The following is a 23,828-nucleotide window of genomic DNA, read 5'->3' on the forward strand; positions in this document are numbered from 1 at the left end:
AAATATATGTGTATATGGTGTGCATATATATATATATATATATATATATATATATATATATATATTATATTTCTCTCTTATATATATTATATATTAATATATATTTACTTCATGGATGCTTATATTCAACACTAATAAACACATGAAGAGATTAGCTACACATATATACATATACACACACACCATAACTATTGGTCTGTTCGTTTTAGCTGAACTGACTACACTAATTCAGAATTTATCTTTTTCTCTCCATATTGGAAAGAAAAAGATAAACTGAACTAGTGCAGCCAGTTCAGCTAAAACGAACAGACCCATTGTGTCAAATACGACATGACACTTTGAGAGTTGAACGCCTATCATATAAATATTGGAATTTATTGTCGATGTATATCCTGTAATTAACGTTGAGATATATAAACTGCTGTGAATTTATTTCATAGAATCATGTCGCACATTTATTCTTCAATATAATTTTGTTATCATCGAATTGAGTTCGAGTAAACACTTGGAATCTATATATTCTAATCTATGCTAAAATAATCGTATCATTCGGTATCATTCGTCGACGTAAGTAAACGAAAATGAGCTCGTGTAGCGTGATTACGTCCGATTTTGTGAATGTATCGATCACAAATTCCGGGCAAGAATCCTGTTGCGTGGAGCGTCGATTTCAGAAGGGTATAACCATCGACGAATTTAAGGTGAGACTTTTCTTTCCTGCAGATCTGCCCTATGTACGTGCATAGAAAAAGTCATATGTAAATTGCAAAATTACAGGGTAAATTGGAACTTCTTACGGGTGGCAATCCAGCTACGATGACAATCGAGGTTTACGATAAGAATGACAAGCTTGTTTGCAAATTGGAGGAGGGACAGCGCCCCTTGGGATCTTATCCAATCGACGATGGTATGAGAATACATGTAAGCTTGCAGATATTTAGCAACATGAAAGTTTACGTCTCATCGAAAGAGCCATTTCATACATTTCTCATGAGTAATATATATATCGCAGGTCATTGATAATTTCTCGTGCACTACAGAGGACCTAAATCGTGTGGAAAAGTTTGAGATATCAGAAGAGGAGTACGCTAAGAAAACAGGTAAAATTCTTACATTTATTTTCTATATTAAATTGATAAATGATAATTTTCCATCTATACCTTGGGTTGTGTAACACAGATACTGTTAAGGCGTTTCTGGAGAAGAATAAGCTGGGGAAGTATAACGAGGAAGAAATGAAGAAGAAAATGGAGAAGAAACGGGAGGAGGAGGCGGAGGAACGTTTAGCCAGTTTATGTAAAGTCGGAGATCGCTGCGAGGTATCTGTCCCAAATCTACCGAGACGGAGGGCTATAATCTTATATGTTGGTCTGTAGAATCTTAGAATATTCGCATGTTTTTATTCTACAAAAAATATATTTTCGTCTGTTTAAATGTCATATTATCCTATTAGGTAAAACTGAATTTAAAGAAGGCTGGTGGATCGGTGTTAGATACGATGAACCTCTTGGCAAGAATGATGGAAGGTAAATATAATTCAATTCTACTCTTTATTGCGGTGCCGAAATATCTTTGTTTCTTATTGCATTGTGCTTTTTATACTGTTTCAGCATCGGTGGTAAAAGATATTTCGAATGTCCACCAAAGTATGGTGGATTTGTCAAGCCGATGCACGTGAATGTTGGAGATTTTCCCGAGGAAGACTTCGATTTGGACGAAGAACTTTAAAATATCCCTGGATATCTATTTACAATTTTTGAAATTTATTTAAAATACATAAAATTTATATTAAGCAGTGTAGTGTAAAAAATAGGAAATCCTTTTTAAATTAAACACATAAATGAGGATTCTTAATATTTTCGTCGCTTTATGATGTCTGGTCTCCAATCGATCGGATGTGTTTTTTCACTCTGAAAATATAAATAAAAGGATAATGCTATGTTACGAAATAAGAGTGGATATGGACATTATGGATGATTATAAAATTTTTTTGCAAGTCTATAATTATTTATAAAGAAAATCTCCACTTACCGCAGTATCATCCTCTTTATATAATTTTATAGTCTTGTCAGCCTCTGTTGTAATCATGCGAGTGCCTGACATGTCAAATGTGATGCTGAATATTCCAGCTTCGCTATCCATTGAACCAGGTTGAACAGGCGCTTGGAGTCGTTGAAAATTGTATCCAGTTCTCCAGTCCCAAAGATGCATAGTACCATTGTCAGCACCGGATACTAAAACCCCATCGGCGTTCACAGCTAAACAATTAACTATGGCGTTGTGACCGGACAAGTTTTGAATGAATTTTCCTTCCGGACATTTCCACTGTTTAATATTGTCTGGCGATGCCGAGGCGAACATATACAGGGATGGATGAAAGCTCAAGGCTCTAACGCTCTTTTTATGATTCGTTAGAGTGGCTCTGGACTTTCCAGCAGCCAAGTCCCACAAACGAATTGTGCAGTCGTGACTGCCAGTCACGATTTGCGGTTCAGCTGATTGGCAAATTACACTGGCTACCGTGTTAGTATGCCCGACGAGTGTATGGACATTCGCCTTCGTACGCATGTCCCATACTCTTCCCGTAGAATCTCGTCCCGCTGTTACGAGAACGTCCACGGTGGGATGCAACGCCATAGAATATACGGCCGACAAATGTCCATGATAATGTCTGATTACCTTGTTATATTCAAGGTCCCAGCATTTAACTTGACGGTCCTCGCCGCAGGAAAACAGATAAGGATGCCTTTGGGAAAAGGCAAGACCGCGCACGCTGCTTATGTGACCAGTTAAGGAAACTTTCAGTTTTCCGCTTGAGAGATCCCATATCTAATTTCAAAAAAATTATGCGTAAATTATTATCTCTGCTAATTTCCTATATTCCGAGAAAAATATCAATAGATAAAAATATTTCAAAATCGGATATCTACTTTGATCACTCTATCAGCTGAACCGGTGGCGAACCATTCGTTTCCAGGTTCGACAGCGCAACATCGCACCCATCCGAGGTGACCGCTAATAACTCTATATAATTTCCAAGGCGCGTGCCATTTGGGTTTAGCCATTGAAGGCGTTTTTTTCTGAGGCGCCATTAGCGCGCTGCTACTTGTGTTACCTCCTCCCCCTGTTACTGTTGCAACTACTCCTGTGTTTGCTTGTGTTATATTGTAAGGAACAACTGCCGTCATGTTAGCTTCAAAAGTTTCATCTGAAAGTATATTTATAAAAATAAATATAATCATATACAAAAGAAATTAGCAAAGAAAGAAAAAAAAAATTTTTTATCTCGATTATATTACATTACCTCCTGGTGGTGGAGGATCTGCAATGTTATTATCTTGCTGCACTTTGGTTATATTATTTTGCTTCACACGTTCCAACACTGGACCGTAACTGTCTTTCGCTTTTATAGCTTTCTTTGATTGCTGTCTGAAAAAAAATAAATATGATCATATACAAAAGAAATTAGGAGAAAAAAAAAGAATGGGAAAAAAAGAAAAACTATACTCAATATGAGTGGATTAATTAGGAAATTTAATTGAGGAGTAATTTAACAACTATGAAATACTTACAAAATGGGATCCATTGGTGGTAAAGTTCCTTGATTGGATAGAAACATGTCATGTGTTCTTTTTAAAGAACGGAACACTAATGTGTGTACCGAATGTTTTTGGACATCCTAGAATATAAAATAATGAATCGTATATGAAATTTATACAAATCTCTATTATATATACATGGTGACTCAGAAATACTTCAACAAACTTTGATTAAGTTTTCTACACACAAAAAAAAAATGTAAATATATATCTAAAAATGCCTGGTTTATAATAGAAAATTTATATTAAATTAATTCAGCATGACCTGATTTAAGTCCATTAGATTTATCTGTGGAAACACTTAAAAGCCCCAGTTTATGCAATTGAAATTACAAGTGAAGAAACGCTTCACTAACGTATCGTATATGTCTGCGAAATCATTTGCTATTGTTATAGGATCATTGAAAAGATCCAATGTGTCCATGTGCATTAAAGCAGGTGAAAAACACTTTGAATATTTGAATGTTATAAATTGTGAGTAGATAAATAATTGAACTGAAGATGTATTACATTGGTCATGTATTATTGAAGATATATTCTGTCAGTTTTTGTCGTTAAAATCTTTCGATTATAACTCATAAATCAGACATTTCCAGACATATATTCATATATTTTTTTCTTCTTTTTATGTGAAGAACTCACTCTCAAAGTTTGTTGAAGTATATCTGAATTACCTTGTCTACATACACAATGTTCAGACATATATTTATGTAATTTAAAATAATATTAAAAAATATAATTCAAAATACTTATTACCATTTCTTGCAGTATAAGATAAATAAATAAATTATTTTCTGAAAGCCTGAAACCTAAAATCTGAGAGGGACCACGCCGCCATTTTTCATAGATCGTTTTCCTAGCTGATACAGTGGCGCTAACTGGATTCATTTTAGAGCCAGCGGAACTATACAGGGTGTCCGGAAACTTTTGACAATTCCGAAGTGTGAAGGTAGATGGGGCAAAACTGAATCGAAAAGTCCTGTATGATTTTGCAAAATTCGCAATAATTATTGCGTTATTAATTAAAATATGTGAGCTAATGAGCGCATTAAAAAGCGGTAGGCCAAATATTATTATCAAAAACATATAAATCTGTTATGTAACTGCTTCAAGAACAACAAAATAAATATTTTATTGTAAAATTAATGCTTTATTATCGACAATGAAAAGATTTACTTATCTACAGTGCGCGTGACAAACTTTTTTCGAGTAATATACTAAATTCTATAAGACTATGAGTCTTGAATGATATCTTGTCGATGTTTTCAATAGTAAAGCAATAACTGAATAAACTAAAATAACCGTATTAAATAATTCAAGTAATTATTTTTGATAGTCAAACGGCCGATAATGTCAACATTCTTCAATTACCTCCGGACCCACCGGACCCACTTGATGATCATAAATCTAGGGCGATGGTCTTTAATAGTATTTCGTTGGTGCCATTTTTATAACTAATCTCTATAATTTAATTGAATATATGCCGCTTAAATATTTTCCATACAATAAATTGCAAAAAGACCGTGCAAAGGTAAACTTTTATCGTAAAAAAAAAAATAGTTAATACAATCTCGGAGAAAGAATAACAGATCATTAGGATATTTCGGAGGATATAAGGTCTCTTCTATGTCAGTTTAATTTTTGATATAACTCCAATAAATGATTCAAAATATTGAATAAATTATTTGAAATTGGGCGGATAAATGAGAAAAATAATCCTAATTACTGCCTATTTAAAGTAAAAAATGAAATTTATATATAAAATTAAATTGCGGATTGTATAAATAAGTTAAATAAATAATGTTACTTATTTAGTTACCAACTTTATGAGCAATTTTATATGAACAAATTCTATATAGAATATAATTGATGTAACAAATGTTACATTACATGTGACTATTTTTGTCATTAAGTTTGTAAAAAAATATGAGTAAAATATGAATTCAGAATGCATATATATTTTGCTATCTAAGTACAAAAGCAATTGCCTTGATATCTTAAATATATGTTAATTGTAAATAGAGAGAGAGAGAGAGAGAGAGAGAGAATTCAAAATTAATAAAATATGAGAGAGAAAGATGACACATAAAAGTAATAAAAGAATTAATTAGAAACAAAACATATTTAACGTAAGGTATATATACACAATACATACAATAATCACACATTAAATCATTTAATTGTATAAAACATATTCATAATAAAATAATAAAATAAGAAATTTGACAAATGGGAATCGGAGCACGGTAAATAAAGCACAATCACAAAATCTTGTAAATATTCTTCTTTTATTAACATTTAAAGAACGTATCAGTCCTTGCTTTAGTCCATCTTCGGTTTAATAAAAAATATCCACTTGATATTCGCAAATAGTCGTTCAGAACTAACACAGATGTCACATAAATGTAAGAAATTAATGCAGCATTTTCATTATTAAAAGTGTTCTCATTAATTTCTTATATTCATGTGATATCTGTAGTTAATTTTAAACACTTATTCGCTGCTGATTGGGATAAATTTTATATGAACTGGTTGAGAAGGCTGAATCATCATATCGAACTTCAACTGGATATCTTTTAAACAATCTATGGGCTCCAAATAAAAATTATGCACTAAAGAAGCAATCAGAACTTTCATTATTAGCATCCCGAATCGTTGACCTATAATTCGAAGCTTTATCAAAAACTATTGACATGAGGAAAAACAACAATCGTGAGCAATTTACCTATGCAATTCCTCGGTCCTGCGCTGAACGGTAGATAGGAATATGGATGATGATTCTTCATATTTTCAGGCAAAAATCTATCCGGATCGAATATTTCTGGATTTGGCCAAAAATTGGGATCTCTATGAACTCCGAAAATATCAAGTTGTAAGATTGTTCCAGCAGGTACAACATATGAGTCTGAAAAGCGTATTATAAAATTATAAAATATAAAAATTTGTGAAATTAAGAATTCTTTTGAAAAATAACAGGAATATAATATCGTTTCTTATAGTGTTAAAGCAATTAATCTTACTTTACATTCCATAGTATATGCTTTAATAATATATATATATATATATATATATATATATATATATATATATATATATATGTAATCCATAGCATACTTTAATTACATACAGGGTGTCCGACGTCAATCGCATCACCCGTCGTGTGCTGATAGAGCAAATAAAACTGAACAGAAAAGTCCTGTACTGTATTTTTTTCGATAATGCTTAATAAAAGAGTTATTATTGAGTGAAGTCTGGCAATTCAACGCCGATCTTTAGCTGGACGCACGTCAATGAGCCGCGCGCCTGGCATGAGCGCTCAGCTGTCACAGCGCCTCATTAATGTGCGCCCGGCTAAAGATTGGCGATGATTGGCCAGACTTTATTCAATAATAACTCTCTTATTAAGCGTTATAGAAAAAAATAGTACAGGACTTTTCTCCTCTGTTTTATCTGCTCTACCTGCATACGACGGGTGATGCGATTGACACCGGACACCCTGTATATACAGGATGCCCTGCAAAGATTGTGCCAACGCTCGTGAGCGGGTAGAAGACAGTAAACTGAACAGAAAAGTCCTTTACCATTTTGCAATTTTTGCAATAATTATTGAAATATTAATTAAAAAATATTAACGAATGAGCACACGTTTCGCGCGGCTAGGCCATGGGACGTACGCTTTAGGCGTGACAGCAGCGAGTTTCATACTATCGCGTTCCTATTCCTAAGATCCTGCGCACAATAGAGAAAATATTAAAAATAGGAATAAATATTAAATTTTAAGAAAAACAATTTGGAATAATTTTATTTCAAATAACGGAACGGAATGTATTAACGCACAATAAAATTAAAATTAAGAATAATTAATTCGTTTTCTTGTTTCTATTAGATTTTTATTAGGAATAGAAATAAATATTAAATTCTTAAAATTTAATATTTTATTTCCTTTCCTAATATTTTATATCTATTGTACGCAGGACCTAATATTTTCTCTATTGTGAGTTGACTCGTGTATAGATACTCGGAGTGCCTCGCTGCCCCTGACTTGATGCGAGATACTATCATGTCTTTTGATATACTGTAAAATGTGACATGTTCAAAGAATAAAAAAATGATTAACTACCTAATTTTACATCTTCCTGAACATTTCGCAATATAAAAGGCGCGACGGGATATAAACGTAGCGATTCCTTTAAACATCTTTCTAAATATGATAAAGTTTGCAACGATCTCATGGTAAGTCTTCCTCTGTTTTCTTGCATCACAGAATCGACTTCAACTCTCACACGTTCCTATGTCATCAATAATAATTAAAATGTATTTAATAATATTCTGTTTTTTATATGTATAGATGTATATGATGTATAGATGATATATGTATATATGCAAGTAAATAAATTAATAAATATATTGCAACAAAAACTTAATATCTAGTTTGAAATATTTGAATAAAAATTGCAATTTAAATAATATACCGCAATATAAGAGGAAAAGATACCTGGACATCTTTGTGTTCAGCTAATAACAATAAAGCAAAAGTGATACCCATTGCTGTAGTATCGTGACCCTGTAATCATCATCATATGCATATCGTCATATCTTTAAAAGTATTTAGATGATGTGTAAAAACATAAAAAAAAGAAAATAGATACATACTCCAACCATGAAGGTATCGATTTCTTCTCTGATGTCCAAATCAGTCAAAAAATTGTCTCGAGATAGCGCTATTAAGAGATCCAACATCGCTAGCTGTTTCTTTTTAACTAGAAAAGAAAAAAAAACATTAGAGTCAATCTTGTTTTTGCATATCGCACTTTAATTATATAACATTGTTATTGTTTAAGATACAGATTATCTATTAGAAATAATAATAATTTATTTTTACGGTAGACATATGTTGCGTTATTATAAGTATATTACAAGTATAATTTAATATTTAATTGAGTAATCAAACTTAATTAGCTCTGATTTCTTACGTACTTTCAAATACTTCGACATCATCTATCTCCATATCTTTGGTATTTTCAAGGTTTTTCAAATATCGATGATTGGTGCGTTCGTGATAAAGTTTTCTTTTCGCAATGACCTACCACACGAGTACAATATTAAATTTTTAAAATGATTTTTTGTATTAAATAATAGCATATTATACCATAACATAAATATTAATAGCATAATAGATCATTAATATTTATGATAAATCACGTAAACTTGAGGTACGATGATTAAGAGATTTATTGTAATTTTATATGAAAGATAGAGATGAGAAAATTTAAACTAATATAATTTATAACGTACCTTTTCTGTAAATCCATGTAATATTTTCAAGATTTTCTTTTGCTTTCTCCCTTGTGGTGATAATGAGAATAAGAAATCGTTATAGAACCAGGGTTTAAATCCTCTAAATCATAATTAAATAAAATATTATAATTTTAATAATGATGCAATTTTGTAAAAGTTTTATTAAAATCGTTATAAAATCTGATAGTAATATTTAAGAAATCTCATAGATTAAAAGAAAATATAAATAAAAAAATAAATTTAAAACTATGTATGTTATGAAAAAAAGATATTTAGAATCTTCTAAAAACATTATTTCCTCTTTTTAAATATAGATTTTTTGATTAAAGATAATTTCTCTTCAGATTTTATTGCATAAATTTATTTTACTTAATATTTCAATATTCTAACATTGACGATATTTTCAACATTTTTGCAAACAATCAAAGGTTGCAAACAATCTTGATTTTTACTTTGAAATAAAACATTTAACTGAGCACGTACCATACAAACAATTTTGATTTTTAATTGCCGCTTTAATGAATAAATGTTTCAAGTCAATTGCTTATCTTCACATGATTATTCAATATTCAATTTGTAGTTCATAATATATATAAAAAATATATAACACAATCATAAGGATTATAAATATATCACACAATTATTTACTATATCTAAAAATTACCTATAAAATATCAGTTCGATTATGTCGTGAACCGCATTTCGATACTGCTGAGACTCGTCTTCTTTTTGCAAAGAGATGCCCATGGTAGTTTCTGTAAGTGCATGTATTATACATGCAGGGTATTCGAAAAGAATTAGACCCTCTCTGATCTTCAGAAGTACGCACTTTCATAATCCCTACAACTTTTGTTCGGATCATTTTCCGTGAAAGTGCATACTTCTGGAGATCAGGGGGGGGAGTCTAATTGTTTTCGAATACCCTATATAAGATTGGATATACAGTGAAATAATTATTTCACTAATAAATATTTCATAAGTAACTTTGAGTATTAAAAATTTATATTTAATTATTAGGATATTATTTATCCTTTTTGCAGCATCGATAATTTGTATGAGAACAAATTATCTCAATCTATGATATAAATGAAATTCTTGAATATAATCTGAACAATAAGAACTTTACAGCAAACTTACCGCATACAGCGTTTAACGTATGTTCACTAACAAATGGTATTAAATCTTTTACAACTATTTCTCCGACATCTTTTAATGATTTTGTCATAGAATTGCCCTCCTTGATTAAAATATCAGCAAATTGATTCATTATATTATAATGGAACGCAGGTGTTAATATCTTTCGTCGTGCATACCACTTAGCGCCTAAAACCCAAAAATAACGCAAAATTGTTCAAAATACAAACAATATTATATAATAGTATTTTCTCTCTTCGTTTAATGTTTATTGAGCAATTCTCAAATAATATTATTATCTTAAATTTAATTTAATTTTCTTACATCGCGGAAAATTTCTTTTATAATTTTTTCAATCTTCTCATGAAATTTTTGAGGTAAAAGGAGTTGCAAATATAAACTTGAATTTAATTATTATTTTGTAACTAAATCTGTTTGGATTGACAATCAAAAACAAATTAAAATTTGTTAAAAAATCTGTTACATGATGGTGTTCGATTTAATTGAAAATCATTAAAACAAATTTTTTCTATTTGAAACATTTATCACTTCTATTTACTGGAGAATATATCTATTATGGTAAAATAATCTCTCAACATAACTTTACTCGTAAATTTTTTTCGAATTTATTACTTTTTACAACAAAAAGAAGTTATGTAAAAGTTTATCGTTAAAAATAATATTCAAGTCTAATTCTGTAATAATTTATTTGATTTCTGCGATAAAAACAAATCGTAATAGTAAAGTATGTGCGCTTTTATATTACCTTTGCTAGTAAAAAGACCTGTGCCGAGCCAAGGACGAAAGAAGTTATATAGATGACATTTCTCGGTATACTTGGAGCTATTTAATATTGTCTGAAAACATGTTAAGAGAAAAAATTAATTATAATATAAATAATATAATATAAATTAATAATTATAATATATAATTAATAATTATAATATAAATAATTAATATAAATAATTAATAATAATAATTAATAATATATAATTAATAAGTATAATTAATAATTAATATAAATATAGATAATTAAAAATTAATATAAATAATTATAATATAAATTAATTTATATTATATCACTCAATTTTTTAAATGCACTTTTAATTTTATTTATTAGTCGCGTCTCAAATTTCTATTTAATCTTGATCAAGTCTTTTCTTTTTTATTTATTTTTTCATTCTTTTCTGAGCACGCACGCGATCCATCGTTATCGGTTTATCAAAAAATTTATATGCAAAACGATGCTTAATTTGAACGTATATGCGGAACTGAATCTTCGTGCGCTAAAAAAAGTTGGAGGGGACGAATAAAATGACTCTTTAATTAATAGACGAGTATGAAAAGTTTTCGTTATTGTGGGATGCTAAATACTTCCATTTTCCAAGAAATAAGAAGCTCGATGCTTGGGAGGTGATAGCAAATAATTTGAAAATAATTTATTGATTTATGGCGAACGACTGGAGCACAGTTTTGTACACACGAATAAAAATTTTGATATCGAAAAAAGTTTACCCGCACGAACGTTCGTGCCTTTAAATGCAAGATTTGTAAATCTAATTAAATTTTAATGTCTACAAACAATTGAATTTCTTTTATTACCTTTAGATCATCTGGATGACGGATAGACACACCATATGTGAAGAAAATCCATATTTTAAAAATAGGATAATACTTATCAGATAAATTACATTTTAGTTTCCATTGTTCCTCTAAAAATATATTATAAATATTAATACAAAAATTTTGGTGAGATTAATTTTACCATTATTTTATTGCATCTTCTCTTAGATACGTTAAAAATAGGCAATTATTACGGTAATTATTTGCGAATGAATATATTGTTGAGAGAAGAGTTAAGATATGTAATCTGCTTGCGGATTGATAAGTATACATTTCAGAGTACAAAGTTTTACGAATTTAACATTTGCTTTCGTGTGCATGAATGGATGACGGACATCTGATAATTAATGTAAAAATAATTTTGAAATTTTATACTTGCTTGTTGAAGTATATAATTGAAATGCATTGCCAGCAATTGGAGCGCCCAGTGGTCCCGGTATAAGATTAATGAGTCGCCCTGTTCTTCCATAATGTACGTAGTAATAATATATCAAGAAGATAAACATACATAATAGCACAGTGATAAACATCGTTTCTTGAAGTGATATTCTTGACTGCTTAATTAAACTTGTTCTTCTTCAGCTTATTATTTTATTGATCCTTGAATACAAAAGCCTTATTTTGTTTCTGTTGTTCATTTAATTGATAAAAGTTTCTATAAAAATAATATAATATACATTTAATAAAATTATAACAATCAAACCGAGCTAATAAATTGCAATATTTGAGGAAACTTATGTAAAAATAACGCATCAGATTCGAAGACCAGATACGGCACCAAAGTGCTCGTTATTTCTCTTTTTATAACCTGAAAGCAAGTGGACCATTTTCATTTCCTCAATTTTTATATTTTCCGCAGAACTTTCATTCTTCTTATATCTTCCATTATATTATCTTTATCGCTATATACAGGGTGTCCCAAAGCACTTTAGATAACGCTCGTGAACCGGTAGAGCACAATAATAAACTGAACAGGAAACTTTTTACCATTTTTTTTCTATAAAGATTAATAAAAAAGTTGTTATTGAGTAAAATTAGCGTCGACTTTTAACTGGGCGCACGTCGGTGAATCACGCGCCTGGCAGTGTGCGTGAGCGCTCTGCTGTTATGACATATAATATATATGGCATATCACTACTAGGTGGATGGCTCATTGACCCTGCGTCTAGATAAAAGTCGGCATTGATAAGCCAGATTTTATTCATTAATAACTTCTTTATTAAGCATTGGAAAAAAATGGTACAGGATTTTTCTATTCAATTTACTATGCTCTATCCATTCAGGAGCGTTGTCTAGAGTGCTTTGGAACACTCTATATATCTTTCCCCCTTTTGTCCTCTTTCACCTTTTAATAACAAAATAATAGTGTGAATAAATTATATGATGTTTTATTAGTCAAAAGATCGTCTTTATAAATAATAAAATCGAATTATTTGTGTGTATGAATACATATATCGATTTTTTTTTATAGATTTAGTGTGTCTTGCTCATAATGTAAATTGTTAATAAAGAAATCCTATATATCAAAATTTCTTTATTTTTTTATCAGAAAAATTAGCTGCATCGGAACATACATACACAAATTATTCGCGTGCGATGATTCCATTTTTCTCAAGGACAAAAAATAGTGCGTCGTTTTCATTTGAATATCAATGGTTCTTCGTTATTACTGTGTAACGTTATTACTGTGATCTTTTGTTTAACCAAAGACTCATTACTGTTTAATTGTTTGTTAATCGGTTTTCGTTACTTATTGTTACTTTATTTTTGAGGATAAATAGCAATACACAATATTTTTTTTATATATCTATTTTTTTTTATACTTTTCGTTAATTTGATGAATAAGTATTGTAAGACTTAATGTAGTTATAAGAATAAATAGAATTTACATTTTTTTAAGTAACTGAAGTGCGGTTCATATTTCTTTTGTATGAAAAATTTGTCCTACTCTGCACCTCCGAAACACGAACTTCTTCAGTTCTTTATCAGACATAATCTATATATATATTTATTCTATATATATTGGGTTGGCAACTAAGTTCCCGCCGTTTTTTTAAATTTTTCAAAAGTTTATTTTCCCTTATGCCAGTTCCCTTGTCGTTTGACGCGAATTTTCGTGCAAAAGTTGGTTTAATTGCTCTTCATCGAACTCAACTGGACGGCCAGAACGAGGTGCGTCTTTGAGGTCAAAATTTCCATTTTTGAACTTGGCATAATCTTGGCCAATCACGAGCGATTCTTTCAGTTATGGCACCCTCTCCATACACAGCCCAAATGTCGCGAGCAGCTTTTGCGGCCTTAAAACCTTGATTAAAAGCAAAAAGAAGGAGGTATCCAAAATGCTCATTTTTCTCAACTTGACATTCCATTTTAATGATCTGAAAATTAACATAAATTAACTCGAACAAAACAAAAACATAGATTCCGGTAGAACAAAACATCCTCTTTTGAATGATTTAAAATATTATGCCAAAAACATTTAATGACATGCGGAATGTTAAAATTTAAAAAAAGGCGGGAACTTAGTTGCCAACCTAATATATATATATATATATATATATATATATATATATATATATATATATATATATAGATTATGTCTGTCAAAGAACTGGAGAAGTTCGGGTATATATATATATATATATATATATATATATATATATATATATATACATACACACACACGCACGCACGCACGCACACACACACACACATATATAACTATAATATGGAACATACTGTTTTCACGCATATATTTTTTAATGCGTAAATATAAAGTGGAAAGTTATAAACCTATATGGAATCTTACTTCACATTAAAAATTATATGCTTAGAGACAGTATGCTCCGCCCTCCTACCCATACGGGGGGGGGGGCTCTACTTCCAAAAGATATAACCTAACCCAAACCTATTTCTGATTTAAAACTAAAATTTGGTTTGGGTTAAATTCGTTAGATTATATCTTCCGGTATTGGAGCCTCCCCGTAGAGGGAGCGGAACCCACTGTGTGCACGCATATACTTTACAAAGCAAAGCGAAATCCGTTTCTTGTTGAGTGGATGGGAAAGTATATGCGTGGACGCAGTGGGTTCTTCTCCCCCCCCCCTCTACGGGGGACTCCATTATCAAAAAATTAGACACAGGTTTGCGTTGAACCTCGCTTTACGTAGAAAGTAAAAAAATCCAAAGAGCTTCGTCTCTGGAAATGTAAATAAACTCTTTTTCCACATCTGATCTATGCAAATGCAACGTAAACAAACTTTATTTTTCCTTATTTTATAACAGAAAATACATAAAAACTGTGAAACTTTAACATCTCAAAAAATTTAAATATCCCAAAAACTGTAAGAGACACTCGATTAAGTTGTAAGGAAATGTTATTCAGGGTCATGTCTTCGACACAAATATGTCAAGGTCAAAGTTATCGGTGAGGTGTAACCTTTTATGCATATTTACCATATACAGGGTGTCCGAAAATTCGCGCAACACCCTTTAAGGAAAGATAGAGGGTGTTATTCTGAACAGAAAAGGCCTGTACCATTTTTTTTCTATAACGCTTAATAAAAGAGTTATTATTGAGTGAAGTCTGGCCTATCATGGCCGATCTTCACGCACGTCGTAATCACTAAGTGCTCACGCACACTATCAGGCGCGCGGCTCACCGACTGTGCGTCCAGCTAAAGATCAGCGATGATAGGCCAGACTTCACTCGATAATAATTCTTTTATTAAGCGTTATAGAAAAAAATGATACAGAACTTTTCTGTTCAGAATAACACCCTCTACCTTCCATTAAAGGGTGTTGCGCGAATTTTCGGACACACTGTATATATATGAGAATAAACAGAATTTAAATTTGTTAATTATTTTGTTTGTTATTCTTATAATTACGTTAAATCTTACAGTCTACTTACTCACCAAATTAACAATACACATAGAAAAAAAGATAGATATATAAAAGAAATGTCCCGTATTGCGTCGACAAGTCCTCAAATTCTCAAGAATAAAGATAAGAAGGATCGTCAATATTTAAATGAAAACGACGTAATGTTTTTTGTCTTTGAAAAAAAAAGGAACCACTATTTTCGCACGCGAATAATTTAGGTATGTTCCACTGCAGCTGAGTTTCTTTTAGTGATAATTAATGACTTTGAAACCAAACCGATGTATCGATCATTTGATCCCAACAAAAGAACCATAAATTAATCTGAGACTTATATAGACAAGCGACTTGCGACACTTGATGCGATAGACCGGCACTCGCCAAATGATGAAAATTTTAGGAAAGGTTGGGAAGGTCGATGTAGAGAAAATTCTGAGAACGTGCTTATGATTGGACAGAATCGCAAGGCTAGCGAGATTGATAATACAGGCCTTGAGATTGATCAAGACTGCGTAGAAGAAGAAAGAAGAATGAGAAAGAGAGAGAACGTGAGAGAAAGGCAAGAGTGAAAAGTTGTTTAAAATGTGGAGATAAGTGCGTTTTTTTGCATAGATTATAAATAAATATTATACATAAATATTTGTATATATAATTACCAACTTACCATTATCAAAAACAGGATCAAAATCTTCAAATATTTATTTAATGCTCCCTCACAATCATTTCCAATAATATATTTATCATAAATGTATTCATTGACATTGCATGAAGCGCATGCATTCGCTCAGTTTTAGTAATATAATCTAAATTTTGTTCAATATGACATCTATTAGAAGAAATCATTTCTCTTCTTTGCATTATTTTGCGATTCAAAATCTTTAATAATTTCAGATCATTTTACACTAATCACTTTATCATTTTTCTTCTTGCATTATTCTGTGATACTCTTATATAAATGGTAAATTATTTAGTATGATATTTATATATTTTTTTTTATTTGATATAAAAATAATAACACGGAGATAATATTTATATGGAGAAAAGGCGATATCAGCTTGTATCGAAACGATAGATAAACATTTTTGATCCATAATGACTAAAGTGATGTTTCTTAAAGAAAAAAAAATTTAATATAACTTTGTAATATAATAGCTGTGCCTGCAAGATATTTAGAGGAAAAATAAAGATACTTTTTTTATATAATTCAAACTCAAGCTATTGATTAAGCCTAATAAGAACTCGATTCAACTGTTATTGAAATTTGGAAATCTCAGGTACTCTCAACTGACCGACATGTCAGACACACCATTTACAAAAGTCATATGTCAAGGTCATTGACTTTTGTAAATGGTGATTTTATCGACGTGTGCGCGAGATATCTCGGAATAATTATTTACATATACTCTTGCAATCGCTGAGAAGAAAATAACTGTAATATGATAAAATATGATAAAACATAGCGAAATGAGTAATGCTTTTTAAGGGTTAACAAAGAAAGAATGGAGTTATCGTACACATGGCATATGTACAAATAGTTTTTACGATGAATTGCTTTTATTAAAAATAAAATAAGTATTACATATTGTTGAAAAAAAGCTTTTTTATGTACAATGATGCATAAACTTGCTAATTTTTTGAGAGTTTTGAAAAGATTGTAAATATAAACTATTTATCGTTCGATGATTTTATCTCTTTATATTTGTACATGTAGATAATATTACAATAATATAAAAATACAAATGCTTATTTTTATGAAATCAAACTAGCTTTTGACTGTATATCAGAGGATAAATATTTATCTCATCATATCACTATCTCATGTAATTTTACGTATCGATAATTATTAATGTCATCGTACAGCCTTGTGATATTTTTCTTACATTTATATTTTTATATCATTGTAATACATATATTACTTTTACTAAATCATAAATATAGGGTGATCTATATTTCGAGGGTGATTACGATAACTATGGCCCCCTATTTGAAGGGTTCTTTCTGAAGGCATTTTTGACGAGAAAATTGTAAAAAGAATTTTTGACCAATAGTTTCCGAGATATGCGATTTTAAAGTTTTACAGTTTTAATGCATTTTCTGTTATAGAATAAGAAAAATAAAGTTTGTTTACGTTGTATTTGTGTAAAGCAGGCGTGGAAAAAGTGTTTGTTTACATTTCCAGAGACAAATAAAGCACAATCATAATCTTGTAGAAATTCTTCTTTAATTAACCAAATGTTTCGGTTCTTGCTTTGAACCATCTTCAGTCTATTAATACGGGTGTTATATGAATGATAGAAATTAATAAAATATGAATATTTTCATTAATGAAAATATTTTCATTAATTTCTTACATTGATATGATATCCGTGTTAGTTCTAAAATTATCTGCGGATATCAACCGAATTTTCTTTACTGGACTGAAGATGAAATTTTCATTAATGAAAAGGTTTTCATTAATTTCTTATATTTATGTGATTAGTTTTAAACGGTTATTTGCGACTGATTGGGATGAACTTTACATAAACCGGATGAGACGGACGAATGATCAAATCGTATTTCAACTGTATATCCTTTAAATAATTTATGGGCTCCAAATAAAAATTGTGCACCAAAGAAGCAATCATAGCTTTCATCTCTAGCAGACCGAATCGTTGACCTACAATTCGAAGTCTTATCAAAAACTATTCACACGAAGAGAAAGAAAAATCGTGAGCAATTCACCTATGCAATTCCTCGATCCTGCGCTGAATGGTAGATAGGAATAAGGATGACGATTTTGTATATTCTCGGGCAAAAATCTATCCGGATCAAATACTTCTGGATTTGGCCAAAAATTGGGATCCCTATGAACTTGGAAGATATCAAGATGTAAGATTGTTCCAGCTGGTACAACATATGAGTCTGAAAAGTGTATTATAAAATATAAGAATTTGTGAAATTAAGAGTTTGTTTGAGAAATAACATAGATATAATATTGCATTTCTAAAGTGTTAAAGCAATTAAACTTATTGTACATTTAATGTACTCTAATAATATATATTCTAATATACTCTAATAATATATTATAAAATATAACATGATAAAATAATAAATAATTGTAAAATGTTCAAAGATATAAACAGCAAAAAAATGATTAATTACTTAATTTTACATCCTCTTCCATGTTTCGCAATATATAAGACACGACGGGATATAAACGTAGCGTTTCCTTTAAACATCTTTCTAAATATGATAAATTTTGCAACGATCTCGTGGTAAGTTTCTCTCCGTTCTCTTGCATCACAGTATCGACTTCAACTCTTACACGTTCCTGCGTCATCAATAATAATTAAAGTGTATTTCTTAATATTTTGTTTTTTATATGCATAGATACACAGGGTGTCTCATAATTCGCGGATCAACCGTCGTGTGCATATAAAGGATGTCAAAGTGAGTAGAAAAATTCTTTATCATTTTATGATTTTCCTAATAATTATTGAAATATTCATTAAAAAAGATCGGTCAATCCGCACCTTATATAAGCGCGCGACGAAAAGAGACGTCCTACAGTAATGCGATATTAGGTGAAATGATGAGAGGAGTAAAATGGTAAAGGACTTTCCTATTCACTTTAACATACTTTATATGTACACGACGGGTGATCCGCAAATTATGGGACACCCTGTATATGCAAATATATTTTTAATAAATTAATTTTTAATAAATTTAAAATATATTGCAGAAAAAACTTAATATCTAATTTAAAATATTTAAATAACAATAGCAATTAAAATAATATATTGCAATATACTAAAAAAAGGTACCTGGACATCTTTGTGTTCAGCTAATAATAATAAAGCATATGTCATACTCATCGCTGTAGTATCGTGACCCTGTAATCATCGTCATATGCATATCATACATCTTTACAAGTATTTAAATGGTGTACAAAAAAACTTAAAAAAAGATTACATCAGTTACATCATAGACATAGTATATCTAGACCGCAAACGTTTGTCTTTATTTAAGGAGTGAGGATAAAGGTCATGTAGAAAAAGATACCCTCTGTTTCGTGCTCCTTGCGTCTTTCTCACTCGCATGTAACATAGCTCTCTCTTTCGCTATGCTACATGCGAGCGAGAGAGAACGCACGAAACAGAATTTATCCTTTATCCATTATCCAGCAATCTCCTCCTTAGCACTCGGTCTAGATATATTATGTCTATGAAATACATACTCCAAACATAAAAGTATCGACTTCTTCTTTGATGTCTAAATCAGTCAAAAAATGATCTCGAGATGCCGCTATTAAGAGATCCAACATGGCTAGCCGTTTTTTTTTAACTAGAAATAAAAAAGTACATTAGCGCATTAAACTCGTTTTTGCCTGGCGCGCGTTAATTATATAACATTGTGTGTTATATAACTTGTTTAAAATACAGATTTTTTCTTAGAAATAATAATAATATAATTTTACGGCAGACAAATGTTGCATTATTACAAGTAATTATGCATTTAGTATAAATATTACAGGCATAATTTATTATTCGATTGAGTAATCAAACTTAAGAATTAGCTCCGATCTTCTACGTACTTCCAAATGCTTTGACATCATCGGTCTCTTTGTCATTTTCAAGATTTTTTAAATATCGACCATTGGTGCGTTCGTGATAAAGTTTTCTTTCAGCAATGATCTACACACGAGTATGATATTAATTTTTTTAAATAATTTTTTATATTAAATAATAATAACATATTGTATTATAACATAAATATTAATAGCATAATATATTATTAATATTTATGATTAATTGTAATTTTGTGGTATAAAGATTACAATATTTATTGTAAATTTATATAAAAAATAGAGTTTAACGGATTTAAAATAACATAATTTATAACATACTTTTTCCGTAAATCCATGCAATATTTTCAAGATCCTTTTTTGTTTTCTCCCATGGGATGATAATGAGAATAAGAAATCGTTATAGAACCAGGGTCTCAATCCTCTAAAATAATTAAATAAAACTATATAATTTCAACAATGATATAATTTTGTAAAAATTTTATCAAAGTTATTATTATAAATCTGATAATAATCTTTGAGAAATCTCATAAATAGTAAATAATGTAGATAAAAGAATTAATTTCAAACTATATATGTTATAAAAAAAAATTTGAAATCTTTTAAAAACATTATTTTTTTGATAAAAAATAATTTCTCTTCAGATTTTATTGCACAATGTATTTTACTTAATATTTTAATAATCTTACAATATCTTTAACATTTTAAAGATAACAAACAATTTTTATTTTAAAATAAAACATTCACGGAGTTTGTATAATAGATTTTGATTCCTAATTGTTGCTTTAAACGAATCAATGTCTCAAGGCAATTATTCATTTTTACATGATTATTCAGTATTCAATTTGTGATTCAAAATATATATAAAAAACATAAGTCACAATCATGAGGATTATAAATATATCACACAATTATTTGCTTTATCTATAAATTACCTATAAAGTATTAATTCGATTATGTCGTGAACCGCATTTCGATATTGCTGAGACTCGCTGACATTTTGCAGAGAGATGCCCATGGCTGTTTCTGCAAGTGCATTTATTATATGTTTTAATGTATGTAAAACCGGATATAATTAGTCGAATATAATTAGATATTTCATAAGTAGCTTTAGTATAAAAAATCGGATATCTATCTTTTCTGCAGCATCGATAACTTGTATGGGAACAAATTATTATATTCTTCTATTATCTTATATTAATGTATGATATCATTTAGATGAAATCTCCATACATGATTTGGATATTAAGAATTTTATAGAATTTTATAGAATTTTATAGAAAACTTACCGCATATGGCGTTTAACGTGTGTTCACTGACAAATGGTATTAAATCTTTTACAACTATCCCTCCGGTATCTTTTAAAGATTTTGCCATACAATCGCCCTCCTTGATTAAGATATTAGCAAATTGATTTAATACATTGGAATGAAATGCAGATGTTAATATTTTTCGTCGTGCATGCCACTTGGCGCCTAAAACATACGCAAAAAATATAGCAAATTGTGCGATTAAATTCAAATAATATTATATAAGATTATTCTCTTTCAATTTCATTTTTGAGCAATTCTTAAATAATATTATTATTTTAAATTTAAGTTTTTTATATCGCACAAAACTTTTATAATTTTCTAAATTTTCTCATAAAATTTTTTGCGGTAAAAAGAGTTGCAGATATAAACTTGAATTTAATTATTATTTTGTAATTAAAATCTTATGGAGCAGTGAAAAATAAAGTATAATTTATTAAAAAATTTGTTACGTGATAGTGTCCGATTTAATTAAAAATCATAAATACAAATCTTTTTTATTTAAAACATTTATTATTTTTATTTACTGAAGAATATATATATATATATATATATATATATATATATATATATCACAGCGTAATCATCTCTTAACATGATTTTACTTGCGAATTTCTTTCAAATTTATTATTTTTTACAAGGAAAATAAGTTATGTAAGGATTCATTGTTAAAAATAATATTCAAGTCTAATTCTATGACATTTTATTTGTTGTGATAAAAACAAATTAAAAACAAATTGTAATAGTAAAATATGTACGCTTTTAAATTAATAGCATTACATTACCTGTGCTAGTGAAAAGACCTGTGCCGAGCCAAGGAAGAAAGAAATTATATAGTTGACTTTTCTTGGTGTATTTAGTGCTGCTTAATATCGTCTAAAATTATCGAAAATATGTTAAGAGAGAAAAATTAATTTATATTATATCACTCAATTTTTTAAATGCACAAATAATTTATTTTAGTCGCGTTTATTATTTAATCTCGATCGAATATATCCATGTTTTCTCTATTTATCTTTTTAAGATATCTTTTTTTACAAGCAAATATACAGGGTGTCTTAGACCACCCGTACACCCTTTTTTTCAAAAACTAAGCATTTTAGAGAAAAATGTTTTGAACAAAAATTGTATGGTTTTGAGGGGAACGTAAGATAGTGTCATTGGTTTGATCTTGGATGGCATCGTTAAGGTCAAGTCAAAGACACCTTTAATTTCTTAAATGGAATTCCCTATTTTTTATTGAATATTCTTATAACTTATATCCAAAGTTTTTCAAAACACTATAATAAAGTATTTTTTAATTAAGAATTTTTTGAGTTATTTTGTACCTTAATCTGACATATTTTAGTATAAAATATAAAATATCTCGAAAATTATTTAGTGTTTGATAATTGTATTGTAATACTTTTATGTACAGAATAATAAGATGAATCAAATGGTGTAAAGAAAAAATAAATAATTGTTATAAAATATATATTGCAAATAATTGCATACTTTTTTTAAAAAACAATTATTTTTTGTACACCATTATCGAAAACTAAATAATTTTCGAAATATTTTATATTTTATATTAAAATATGTCAGATTAAGATACAAAATAACTCAAAAAAATTCTTAATAAAAAAATAATTTATTATAGTGTTTTGAAAAGCTTTCGAGATAAGCTACAAGAATATACAATAAAAAATGGGGGTTTCTATCTAAAAAATTAAAGGTGTCCTTGACTTGACCTTAACGATGCCATCCAAGATCAAACCAATGACATCATTTTATGTTCCCTTCAAAACTATACAATTTTTGTTCAAAATGTTTTTTTCTAAAATGCTTAGTTTTTGAAAGAAAAGAGGTGTACGGGTGGTCTAGGACACCCTGTATTTTTGTGAAATGCAAGATTCGTAAATCAAATTAAATTGTAATGTCTATAAACAATTAAATTTTTTTTTATCACCTTTAGATCATCTGGATGACGAATAGACACACCATATGTGAAGAAAATCCATATTTTAAAAATAGGGTAATACTTATCAGATACACTACACTTTAGTTTCCATAGTTCCTCTGAAAAATATATTATAAATATTGATACAAATATTTTGATAGTATTAATTTTACCGCATAAATGACAGATTATTTAATAATTATTGTAAATAGATTAAACATTTTATATTTGCCTGCTGAAATATATGATTGAAATGCATTGCCAGCAATTGGAACGCCCAGCGGTCCCGGTATAAGATTAATGAGTCGTCCGTTTCTTCCATAATGTACGTAATAATAATATGTCAATAAAATAAACATAAATAATAACACTATCGTGATAAACATCGTTTCTTGTCGTGATATTCTTGAGCACTTATTTAAGCTTGTTTTTCTTCACCTTATTATTTTATTGATTCTTGAATATACATTGCTTTTTTG

General features: G+C 29.5%; 4 protein-coding genes across 8 annotated transcripts; 1 reads left to right on the forward strand and 3 right to left on the reverse strand.

Moving 5' to 3' along the window:
• The first annotated feature begins 278 nt into the window (after positions 1 to 278).
• Positions 279 to 1,856, forward strand: LOC126852685 (tubulin-folding cofactor B-like). Its single transcript, XM_050597720.1, has 6 exons — positions 279 to 701; positions 778 to 921; positions 1,013 to 1,100; positions 1,180 to 1,368; positions 1,454 to 1,526; positions 1,611 to 1,856. Exons 1-6 carry the CDS (start codon positions 582 to 584, stop codon positions 1,726 to 1,728), a joined length of 732 nt encoding a protein of 243 aa, XP_050453677.1. The 5' UTR covers positions 279 to 581; the 3' UTR covers positions 1,729 to 1,856.
• LOC126852679 (pleiotropic regulator 1) lies at positions 1,724 to 4,468 on the reverse strand. Its single transcript, XM_050597709.1, has 6 exons — positions 4,356 to 4,468; positions 3,573 to 3,679; positions 3,305 to 3,429; positions 2,931 to 3,208; positions 2,032 to 2,829; positions 1,724 to 1,910 (listed from the first exon to the last, which is right to left on the reverse strand). The coding sequence occupies exons 1-6, from the start codon at positions 4,356 to 4,358 to the stop codon at positions 1,851 to 1,853; spliced, it is 1,371 nt and encodes a 456-aa protein (XP_050453666.1). The 5' UTR covers positions 4,359 to 4,468; the 3' UTR covers positions 1,724 to 1,850.
• Positions 4,469 to 5,875: 1,407 nt separating this feature from the next.
• On the reverse strand, positions 5,876 to 15,941 carry LOC126852674 (cytochrome P450 4C1-like). 5 transcript variants are annotated; one of them, XM_050597702.1, is made up of 13 exons: positions 15,745 to 15,941; positions 12,034 to 12,309; positions 11,634 to 11,743; positions 10,798 to 10,888; positions 10,035 to 10,220; positions 9,562 to 9,652; positions 8,895 to 8,997; positions 8,577 to 8,682; positions 8,253 to 8,359; positions 8,095 to 8,163; positions 7,720 to 7,888; positions 6,325 to 6,504; positions 5,876 to 6,259 (listed from the first exon to the last, which is right to left on the reverse strand). In XM_050597702.1, the coding sequence occupies exons 2-13, from the start codon at positions 12,182 to 12,184 to the stop codon at positions 6,093 to 6,095; spliced, it is 1,530 nt and encodes a 509-aa protein (XP_050453659.1). In that variant the 5' UTR covers positions 12,185 to 12,309; positions 15,745 to 15,941; the 3' UTR covers positions 5,876 to 6,092. The 5 variants fall into 5 exon arrangements, with proteins under 5 accessions (XP_050453659.1, XP_050453657.1, XP_050453658.1 ...); XM_050597700.1 differs by having other exon boundaries at positions 15,816 to 15,936; XM_050597701.1 differs by having other exon boundaries at positions 15,803 to 15,930.
• A 1,143-nt stretch (positions 15,942 to 17,084) lies between these two features.
• On the reverse strand, positions 17,085 to 23,737 carry LOC126852675 (cytochrome P450 4C1-like). Its single transcript, XM_050597705.1, has 12 exons — positions 23,582 to 23,737; positions 23,359 to 23,468; positions 22,196 to 22,286; positions 21,390 to 21,575; positions 21,036 to 21,126; positions 20,422 to 20,524; positions 20,110 to 20,209; positions 19,753 to 19,859; positions 19,340 to 19,408; positions 18,678 to 18,846; positions 18,258 to 18,437; positions 17,085 to 18,192 (listed from the first exon to the last, which is right to left on the reverse strand). The coding sequence occupies exons 1-12, from the start codon at positions 23,733 to 23,735 to the stop codon at positions 18,026 to 18,028; spliced, it is 1,527 nt and encodes a 508-aa protein (XP_050453662.1). The 5' UTR covers positions 23,736 to 23,737; the 3' UTR covers positions 17,085 to 18,025.
• Between the last annotated feature and the right edge of the window lie 91 nt (positions 23,738 to 23,828).

Source organism: Cataglyphis hispanica, chromosome 11, assembly GCF_021464435.1.
Source record: "Cataglyphis hispanica isolate Lineage 1 chromosome 11, ULB_Chis1_1.0, whole genome shotgun sequence".
NCBI classification, from domain to species: Eukaryota; Metazoa; Arthropoda; class Insecta; order Hymenoptera; family Formicidae; genus Cataglyphis; species Cataglyphis hispanica.

Coding starts and splice junctions, on each gene's coding strand:
- LOC126852685 (XM_050597720.1), top strand. CDS start 582: ATGAGCTCGTGTAGCGTGATTACGTCCGATTTTGTGAATGTATCGATC. Junction 702..777: donor TAACCATCGACGAATTTAAG/GTGAGACTTTTC, acceptor GCAAAATTACAG/GGTAAATTGGAACTTCTTAC. Junction 922..1,012: donor ACGATGGTATGAGAATACAT/GTAAGCTTGCAG, acceptor TATATATCGCAG/GTCATTGATAATTTCTCGTG.
- LOC126852679 (XM_050597709.1), bottom strand. Junction 3,430..3,572: donor CCACCAATGGATCCCATTTT/GTAAGTATTTCA, acceptor ATTTTTTTTCAG/ACAGCAATCAAAGAAAGCTA. Junction 2,830..2,930: donor CAGCTGATAGAGTGATCAAA/GTAGATATCCGA, acceptor TTTTGAAATTAG/ATATGGGATCTCTCAAGCGG.
- LOC126852674 (XM_050597702.1), bottom strand. CDS start 12,184: ATGTTTATCACTGTGCTATTATGTATGTTTATCTTCTTGATATATTAT. Junction 9,653..10,034: donor TACGTTAAACGCTGTATGCG/GTAAGTTTGCTG, acceptor ATGCACTTACAG/AAACTACCATGGGCATCTCT. Junction 8,360..8,576: donor TGATGTCGAAGTATTTGAAA/GTACGTAAGAAA, acceptor TTTCTTTTCTAG/TTAAAAAGAAACAGCTAGCG.
- LOC126852675 (XM_050597705.1), bottom strand. CDS start 23,735: ATGTTTATCACGATAGTGTTATTATTTATGTTTATTTTATTGACATAT. Junction 21,576..22,195: donor AGGTCTTTTCACTAGCACAG/GTAATGTAATGC, acceptor CGTATGTTTTAG/GCGCCAAGTGGCATGCACGA. Junction 20,210..20,421: donor TGCATGGATTTACGGAAAAA/GTATGTTATAAA, acceptor ACTCGTGTGTAG/ATCATTGCTGAAAGAAAACT.